The sequence below is a fragment of the Coloeus monedula genome, assembly GCF_965178545.1.
Source record: "Coloeus monedula genome assembly, chromosome: 34".
NCBI lineage: Eukaryota > Metazoa > Chordata > Aves > Passeriformes > Corvidae > Coloeus > Coloeus monedula.
In genome coordinates, this window is record NC_138814.1 from 1,016,575 (window position 1) to 1,026,274 (window position 9,700).

Below are 9,700 nucleotides of genomic sequence, written 5' to 3' on the forward strand. Positions count from 1 at the left end.
TGGGGGCACCTTGGGGGCACCTTGGGGGCACCTTGGGGACACCTTGACCCATCCTCCACCCCCCTTTCCCTCCCAGGGACTCCTTGGGGGGAACGGAGGGGACGGTTTGGGGTCACCCCGAGGGGTGCAGCCCCATCCTGAAGAGCCCCGACAGCCCTGGGGGCACCTTGGGGACACCTTGGGGACACCTTGGGGACACCTTGGGGACACCTTGACCCATCCTCACCCCCCTTTCCCTCCCAGGGACACCTTGGGGGGAATGGAGGGGACGGTTTGGGGTCACCCCGAGGGGTGCGGCCCCGTCTCGAAGAGCCCTGGAAGTGCTGGGGACACCTTGGGGACACCTTGGGGACACCTTGGGGGTGGGGGTGGACGGTGGGGTCGGGGTGACAAAGGGACCCAGGAACTTTGGGGTCACGGTGACAAAGGGACACGGGGAGGAGGTAAGATGAGGTCAGGATGACGAAGTGTCGCAGGGTGGGGTGACACAGGGATGGGGTGACACAGGGATGGGGTGCCACAGGGTTGGGGTGACACAGAAACGGGGTGACACAGGGGATGAGCAGCTGTGGTGCCACAGGGTTGGGGTGACACGGGGACAAAGGGCTGGGCTGGTTGTGTTTACAGAGTGCCAGGGTGACACGGGGTCAAGGTGACGTGGGGTGACACAGGGTGCAGGGGACACGGGGCTGGGGGTGTCGGGGTGACACGGGTGGGAGGTTTTGGGGTGATCGAGCGGGGTTGATGTAGATTTTGGGTCCCCTCTTCACATGGAAGGGAGCTGGGGGTCCTGGTGGATGGCGGGTTGGATGTGAGAAAAATGGGGGGAAGGGAAGAAAAAAATGGGGGGAAAAGAAGAAAAAAATGGCGTGAAACGTGAAGGGAAACGATGGGAAAGGTGAGGGGAGAAAAGGGAGGGAAACGTGAGGGGGAAAAGGGAGGGAAAGGTGAGGGGAGAAAAGGGAGGGAAAGGTGAGGGGAGAAAAGGGAGGGAAAGGTGAGGGAGAAAAGGGAGGGAAAGGTGAGGGGGAAAAGGGAGGGAAAGGTGAGGGGGAAAAGGGAGGGAAATGTGAGGGGAGAAAAGGGAGGGAAAGGTGAGGGGAGAAAAAGGAGGGAAATGTGAGGGGGAAAAGGGAGGGAAAGGTGAGGGGGGAAAAGGGAGGGAAACATGAGGAGAAAAGGGTAAGAAATTTGAGGGGAAAAAGGGTGGGAAATGGGGAAAAGGGAAGGAAGTGTGAGGGAGGAAAGGGTGGGAATTGTGAGGGGGGAAAAGGGAGGGAAAGGTGAGGGGGAAAAGGGAGGGAAAGGTGAGGCGAAGACGGGTGAGAAATGAGACAACAAAACGGCAGAAAATGCAAGGAAAAAATTGGTAGGAAATGTTTAGCGAAAAAAAGTAGTGGGAAACGTGAGAGGAAAAAAAGCACGAAATGTGAGGGGGAAAAGGGCGGGAATCACGAGGAGAAAAAAAGAGCTGGAAACGCGAGGGGAAAAAGGTGGGAAATGAAAGGAAAAAGGCAGGAAATGTGGGGGGGGAGAGCACGAGGGAACTGGTGGGAAATGTGAGGGAAAACCAGGTGGGAAACGTGAGAAAGAAAATGGCAGGAATGTGACAGGAAAAAGGGCGGGAAAGGAGAGAGGAAGCGGGAAATGTGAGGGGAGAAGGGAGGGAAACGTGAGGGGGAAAGGGAGGGAAAGGTGAGGGGAGAAAAGGGAGGGAAAGGTGAGGGGAGAAAAGGGAGGGAAAGGTGAGGGGAAAAGGGAGGGAAATGTGAGGGGAGAAAAGGGCGGGAAAGGTGAGGGGAAAAGGGAGGGAAAGGTGAGGGGGGAAAGGGAGGGAAAGGTGAGGGGAGAAAAGGGAGGGAAACGTGAGGGGGGAAAGGGAGGGAAAGGTGAGGGGAGAAAAGGGAGGGAAAGGTGAGGGGAGAAAAGGGAGGGAAAGGTGAGGGGAAAAGGGAGGGAAATGTGAGGGGAGAAAAGGGCGGGAAAGGTGAGGGGAAAAGGGAGGGAAAGGTGAGGGGAAAAGGGAAGGAAAGGTGAGGGGGGAAAAGGGAGGGAAAGGTGAGGGGAGAAAAGGGAGGGAAAGGTGAGGGGGGAAAAGGGAGGGAAAGGTGAGGGGGGAAAAGGGAGGGAAAGGTGAGGGGAAAAGGGAAGGAAAGGTGAGGGGAGAAAAGGGAGGGAAAGGTGAGGGGGGAAAGGGAGGGAAAGGTGAGGGGGGAAAAGGGAGGGAAAGGTGAGGGGGGAAAAGGGAGGGAAAGGTGAGGGGAGAAAAGGGAGGGAAATGTGAGGGGAAAAGGGAGGGAAACGTGAGGGGAAAAGGGAGGGAAAGGTGAGGGGAAAAGGGAGGGAAACGTGATGGGAGAAAAGGGAGGGAAACGTGAGGGGAAAAGGGCGGGAAAGGTGAGGGGGGAAAAGGGAGGGAAAGGTGATGGGAGAAAAGGGAGGGAAAGGTGAGGGGAAAAAAGGGAGGGAAAGGTGAGGGGAGAAAAGGGAGGGAAAGGTGAGGGGAGAAAAGGGAGGGAAAGGTGAGGGGAAAAAAGGGAGGGAAAGGTGAGGGGAGAAAAGGGAGGGAAAGGTGAGGGGAAAAGGGAGGGAAAGGTGAGGGGAGAAATGTCCCAGTGCGACACCGGTCGTGCTCTTGTGGCAGCACAACGGCGAGGGCAGCCGGGCTCGCGGCACTGTGGGATCGGGCTGCCCCACGCTGTCTTGGGGTGACACTGGGTGTCCCAGCGTGACACCGGGTTGGTCCCAAGGTGACACAGGCACGGTGCTACACAGTCGGGGTGACACAGGGTGTCCCTGGGTGCCAGGAGGTGACATGGGGTGCCCCCAGGTGACAGCTGACGACGCTGGGTGTCTGTGGGTGACGGAGGCTGCCCTCGGCTAACAATCAGCGCCATAAGGGGACAATACACGCTGGGGTACACGGGGTGACAGCGGGTGACACGGGGTGACACGAGGTGACACGGGGTGACAGTGGGTGACACGGGGTGACAGCGGGTGACACGGGGTGACACGGGATGAGAGTGGGTGACACGGGGTGACAGCAGGATGACACGGGGTGACAGTGGGTGACACGGGGTGACACGGGGTGACAGCAGGATGACAGTGGGTGACAATGGGTGACAATGGGTGACAGTGGGTGACACGGGGTGACAGCGGGGTGACAGTGGGTGACAGTGGGTGACAGCGGGGTGACAGTGGGTGACAGTGGGTGACAGCAGGATGACAGTGGGTGACAATGGGTGACAATGGGTGACAGTGGGTGACACGGGGTGACAGCGGGGTGACAGTGGGTGACAGTGGGTGACAGCGGGATGACACGGGGTGACAGTGGGTGACATGGGGTGACAGCGGGTGACACGGGATGACACGGGGTGACACGGGGTGACACGGGGTGACAGCAGGATGACATGGGGTGACAGCAGGATGACACGGGTTGACAGTGGGTGACAGTGGGTGACAGCGGGGTGACAGTGGGTGACAGTGGGTGACAGCGGGATGACACGGGGTGACAGTGGGTGACATGGGGTGACAGCGGGTGACAGCGGGTGACACGGGATGACAATGGATGACACGGGGTGACAGTGGGTGACAGTGGGTGACAGTGGGATGACAGTGGGTGACAGCGGGTGACAGTGGGTGACATGGGGTGACAGCGGGTGACACGGGATGACACGGGATGACAATGGATGACACGGGGTGACAGTGGGTGACAGTGGGATGACAGTGGGTGACAGTGGGTGAGAGCGGGTGACACAGGGTGACAGCGGGGTGACAGTGGGTGAGAGCGGGTGACACAGGGTGACAGCGGGTGACATGGGATGACAGTGGGTGACAGTGGGTGACAGTGGGTGACACAGGGTGACAGTGGGTGACACAGGGTGACACGGGGTGACAGCGGGTGACACGGGGTGACACGGGATGAGAGTGGGTGACACGGGGTGACAGCGGGTGACAGTGGGTGACAGTGGGATGACAGCGGGTGACACGGGGTGACAGCGGGTGACACGGGGTGACAGCGGTGCCGTACCTGGGGGGTGGTGGTTGGCCGCATAGCCCTGCAGAGGGTGGGGGGCTCCGTAGGGCTGCCGGTGCAGCAGGTCGGGGTCAGGGTGCGACCCCCGCGAGCCCCCGTACACCAGGCTGGGGACAGGGGACAGCAGCGTCACACAGGCTCGGCACCCCACCCTCATGGACCCTCCCCTGTCCGCCGGGCTGGGGACACAGGGGTGTCACACGTGTGCCACCCCCACAGCCCTCACAGACCCCCCGAGCACCCCTCGTACACCCATCCGGGGACACACCCACAGACAGGTGGGACACGCCCCCAGACAGGTGGGACACACCCACACACAGGTGTGTGACACACCCACACACCCACACACAGGTGGGACACACCCACACACAGGTGTGTGACACACCCACACACCCACACACAGGTGGGACACACCCACACACAGGTGTGTGACACACCCACACGCCCCCAGACAGGGGGGACACGCCCCCAGACAGGTGGGACACGCCCCCAGACAGGTGTGGGACACGCCCCCAGACAGGTGGGACACGCCCACACACAGGTGGGACACACCCACACACAGGTGGGCCACACCCACACACCCACAGACAGGTGTGACACACCCACAGACAGGTGTGACACACCCACAGACAGGTGTGACACCCCCAGACAGGTGTGTGGCACCCACACACCCCCAGACAGGTGTAGGACACCCACACACAGGTGGGACACACCCACACACAGGTGGGACACACCCCCAGACAGGTGGGACACACCCACACAGGTGGGACACACCTCCACGTGCGCCAGGTGCTGACACGCAGGTGTGCGACGCACACCCTGCAATAGCACCCCAATGGCACCCCAGCACCCCAAATCCTGCTGCACCCCAAATCCTGCTGCACCCCAAGCACAAACACCCTGGTGCCTGGAGACCCCGGCACCCCAAATCCTGCTGCACCCCAAATCCTGCTGCACCCCAAATCCTGCTGCACCCCAAGCACAAACACCCTGGTGCCTGGAGACCCCGGCACCCCAAATCCTGCTGCACCCCAAATCCTGCTGCACCCCAAATCCTGCTGCACCCCAAGCACAGACACCACAGTGCGTGGAGACCCCAGCACCCCAAATCCTCCCGCACCTGAAGCACAGACACTCTGACACCCTGGTGCATGAAGACCTCGGCACCCCAAATCCTGCTGCACCCCCGACACAGACACCCCAACACCCCAGTGCATGGAGACCCCAGCACCCCAAATCCTGCTGCACCCCAAGCACAAACACCCTGACACACCCGTGCACAGAGACCTCGGCACCCCAATCCTGCTGCACCCCAAACCCTCCTGCACCCCAAATCCTGCTGCACCCCAAATCCTGCAGCACCCCAAGCACACACACCCTGACACTCTCGTGCACAGAGACCTCGGCACCCCAAATCCTCCTGCACCCCAAACCCTCCTGCACCCCAAATCCTGCTGCACCCCAAGCACAAACACCCCAGTGCCTGGAGACTCCGGCACCCCAAATCCTCCTGCACCCCAAATCCTGCTGCACCCCAGTGCACAAACACCGCAACACCCCAGTACATGGAGACCTTGGCACCCCAAATCCTGCTGCACCCCAAATCCTGCACCACCCCAAGCACACACACCCTTATATGCCTGTGCACAGAGACCTCGGCACCCCAAATCCTGGAGCACCCCAAGCACAGACACCCCAGGGCACAGAGATCTCAGCACCCCAAATCCTGCTGCACCCCAAATCCTGCTGCACCCCAAGCACAGACACCCCAGGGCACAGAGATCTCAGCACCCCAAATCCTGCTGCACCCCAAATCCTGCTGCACCCCAAATCCTGCTGCACCCCAGTGCATGGAGACCTCAGCACCCAAGCCTTGGGACACCCCAAATCCTGCAGCACCCCAAGCACAAACACCCTGACACTCTCGTGCACAGAGACCTCGGCACCCCAATCCTGCTGCACCCCAAATCCTGCTGCACCCCAAACCCTCCCACACCCCAAATCCTGCAGCACCCCAAATCCTGCTGCACCCCAGTGCACAAACACTGCAACACCCCAGTACATGGAGACCTTGGCACCCCAAATCCTGCTGCACCCCAAATCCTGCTGCACCCCAATCCTCCCACACCCGAAATCCTGCTGCACCCCAGTGCACAAACACCGCAACACCCCGGTACATGGAGACCTTGGCACCCCAAATCCTGCTGCACCCCAAATCCTGCTGCACCCCAAATCCTGCAGCACCCCAAGCACACACACCCTGACACTCTCGTGCACAGAGACCTCGGCACCCCAAATCCTCCTGCACCCCAAATCCTGCAGCACCCCAAGCACAAACACCCCAGTGCCTGGAGACTCTGGCACCCCAAATCCTGCTGCACCCCAAATCCTGCTACACCCCAGTGCACAAACACTGCAACACCCCAGTACATGGAGACCTTGGCACCCCAAATCCTGCTGCACCCCAAATCCTGCTGCACCCCAAGCACAGACACCCTTATATGCCCGTGCACAGAGACCTCGGCACCCCAAATCCTGCTGCACCCCAAATCCTGCTGCACCCCAAATCCTGCTGCACCCCAAGCACACACACCCTGACACTCTCGTGCACAGAGACCTCGGCACCCCAATCCTGCTGCACCCCAAATCCTGCTGCACCCCAAATCCTGCTGCACCCCAAATCCTGCTGCACCCCAAGCACAAACACCCCAGTGCCTGGAGACCCCGGCACCCCAAATCCTGCTGCACCCCAAATCCTGGAGCACCCTGGACACAGACACCCCACACCCCAGTGCATGGAGACCCCGGCACCCCAAATCCCACCACACCCCAAATCCTCCCGCACCCCAAGCACAGACACCCCAATGCACGGAGAGCTCGGCTCCCCAAATCCTGCTGCACCCCAAATCCTGCTGCACCCCAAGCACAGACACCCCAGGGCACAGAAATCTCAGCACCCCAAATCCTGCTGCACCCCAAATCCTGCTGCACCCCAGTGCATGGAGACCTCAGCACCCAAGTCTTGGGACACCCCAAATCCTGCAGCACCCCAAGCACAAACACCCTGACACTCTCGTGCACAGAGACCTCGGCACCCCAATCCTGCTGCACCCCAAACCCTGCAGCACCCCAAGCACAAACACCCCAGTGCCTGGAGACTCCGGCACCCCAAATCCTGCAGCACCCCAAATCCTGCAGCACCCCAAGCACAGACCCCCAACACCCCAGTGCCTGGAAACCCCGGCACCCCAAATCCTCCAGCACCCCAAATCCTGCTGCACCCCGAGCACAGACACCACAGTGCCTGGAGACCCCAGCACCCCAAATCCTGCTGCACCCCAAATCCTGCACCACCCCAGTGCACAAACACCCCAACACCCCAGTGCTTGGAGACCCCGGCACCCCAAATCCTGCTGCACCCCAAATCCTGCAGCACCCCAGTGCACAAACACCCCAACACCCCAGTACCTGGAAACCCCGGCACCCCAAATCCCGCCGCACCCCAACGCCTGGCCCAGCGGGCCCCCAGCACCCCAACAACCCCGAGCCCTGGCGCTGCAGCACCCGCTGCATCCGAGCCCCCCAAATCCCGGTGCAGCGGGACGCCAGCACCCCGATACCGCCGCACCCCGATACCGCCGCACCCCGATTCCCCGCGAGCGCAGCCCCCAGCCCCGCCGAACGCCCGCACCGTGAGCCCCCGGCCCCCCGATCCCGCCGGGCAGCACCCCCGGCCCCGCCGCATCCCGGGATCCCGCACCCCAACCCCGAGCCCCCCAGCGCTGCCCCGCTCCCCTCACGGCAGCACCCCCAACCCCGCCGCACCCCAACCCCAACTCCGCCGCCCCCCGACCCTCACGGCAGCACCCCCAGCCCCGCCACACCCCGCACCCCAACCCCGCCGCTCCCCGGGACCCCGCTCCCCTCACGGCGGCACCTCCAGCCCCGGGACCTCAACCCCAACCCCGTCGCTCCCCGGGACCCCGCTCCCCTCACGGCGGCACCCCAACCCCGCCGCTCCCCGACCCTCAGCGCTGCCCTGCTCCCCTCACGGCGGCACCTCCAGCCCCGGGACCCCGCTCCCCTCACGGCAGCACCCCCGGCCCCCGGGACCCCGCTCCCCTCACGGCAGCACCCCCGGCCCCCGGGACCCCGCTCCCCTCACGGCAGCACCCCCAACCCCGCCGCCCCCCGGCCCTCATCGCTGCCCCGCTCCCCTCACGGCGGCACCCCCAGCCCCGCCGCACCCCGGGACCCCGCACCCCAACCCCGCCGCTCCCCGGGACCCCGCTCCCCTCACGGCGGCACCTCCAGCCCCGGGACCCCAACCCCAACCCCGCCGCGCCCCGGGACCCCCAGCGCTGCCCTGCTCCCCTCACGGCAGCACCCCCAACCCCGCCACACCCCGCACCCCAACCCCGCCGCTCCCCGGGACCCCACTCCCCTCATGGCAGCACCCCCGGCCCCCGGGACCCCGCTCCCCTCACGGCAGCACCCCCGGCCCCCGGGACCCCGCTCCCCTCACGGCAGCACCCCCAACCCCGCCGCACCCCGGGACCCCGCACCCCAACCTCGAAGCCCCCCGCCCCTCAGCGCTGCCCCGCTCCCTTCACGGCGGCACCTCCAGCCCCGAGACCCCGCACCCCAACCCCGCCGCTCTCCGCACCCCAACCCCGCCGGACCCCGCACCCCAACCCCGCCGCCCTCCGACCCTCAGCGCTGCCCCGCTCCCCTCACGGCGGCACCCCCGGCCCCGCCGCCCCCCGGGACCCCGCTCCCCTCACGGCGGCACCCCCGGCCCCGCCGCTCCCCGGGACCCCGCTCCCCTCACGGCGGCACCCCCGGCCCCGCCGCTCCCCGCACCCCAACCCCGCCGCCCCCCAGCGCTGCCGCCGCTCCCCCCGCGCACCGGGAGCCGCCCCCCCGCCCCAGCCGCCCCCCAGCCCCGGTCCCGGCGCCCCCCGATCCGCGCCCCCTCACAGCCCCCCGGGCCCCCCGCGCAGCCCCCCCCTCACCTGGCCTTGGCCGAGCGCTCGTAGCTCCAGCCGGGCCCGGCGCTCAGGGGGTCCCCGAACCCGGCGGCCGGGTAGTTCCTGTCCATGGGGGCGGCGCCCCCCGGGGCCGGGCGGGGGTCGAGGGCCGGGGGGGCCGGGGGGGGGCCGGGCGGGGGGCGCTCACGGAGCCGCCATGATGGAGCGGGGCCGCGCGCCGCCGCTTCCTCCCACAGTGCACCGCGCGGGGAGGGAGGGGGCGGGGCCGGAGCGGGGCCGCGCCGCGGCGGGAGCGCGGGGAGAGGGGCGGGGAGGGGGCGGGGCCGAAAGGAGCCAATAGGGTGCGAGGGGCGGGGCCGAGGCGTGTCCATAAAAGGGAAAGGGGCGGGGCCAGCGGCCGGGACGGACAATGTCTGCGGCGGGGAAAGGGGCGGGGCCAAGCGCGGCCGGAGACGGCGAAAGGGGCGTGGCCAGAGAGTGGCGGGAGCGCTGAGGGGGCGGGGCCAAGCGGCGGCTATAGGCGGAAAGGGGCGGGGAAAGGGGCGGGGCCACGCCTTTTCTATAGGGGAAGGGGCGGGGCGAGCAACGGCGGGAGAGAGGGGAAGGGCGGTGCCTATAGGAGGAAAAGGGGCGGGTACGGGCCGGGGGTGTCCCCTATAGGGGCGGGGCGATG

The 9,700-nt window shown here is 65.2% G+C and overlaps 1 protein-coding gene across 1 annotated transcript in view; it reads right to left on the reverse strand.

Annotated features, from left to right (window-relative positions):
• The window catches only part of PRR12 (proline rich 12), a 39,707-nt gene extending 30,458 nt beyond the window's left edge, over positions 1–9,249 (reverse strand). Inside the window, exons 1-2 of the mRNA XM_082299757.1 lie at positions 9,052–9,249; positions 4,031–4,143 (exon numbers count right to left, since the gene is read on the reverse strand). Coding sequence (XP_082155883.1) covers positions 4,031–4,143; positions 9,052–9,137 — 199 coding nt within the window. The 5' untranslated portion in view covers positions 9,138–9,249. The remainder of the gene's footprint in view (positions 1–4,030; positions 4,144–9,051) is intronic.
• Positions 9,250–9,700: the final 451 nt, after the last annotated feature.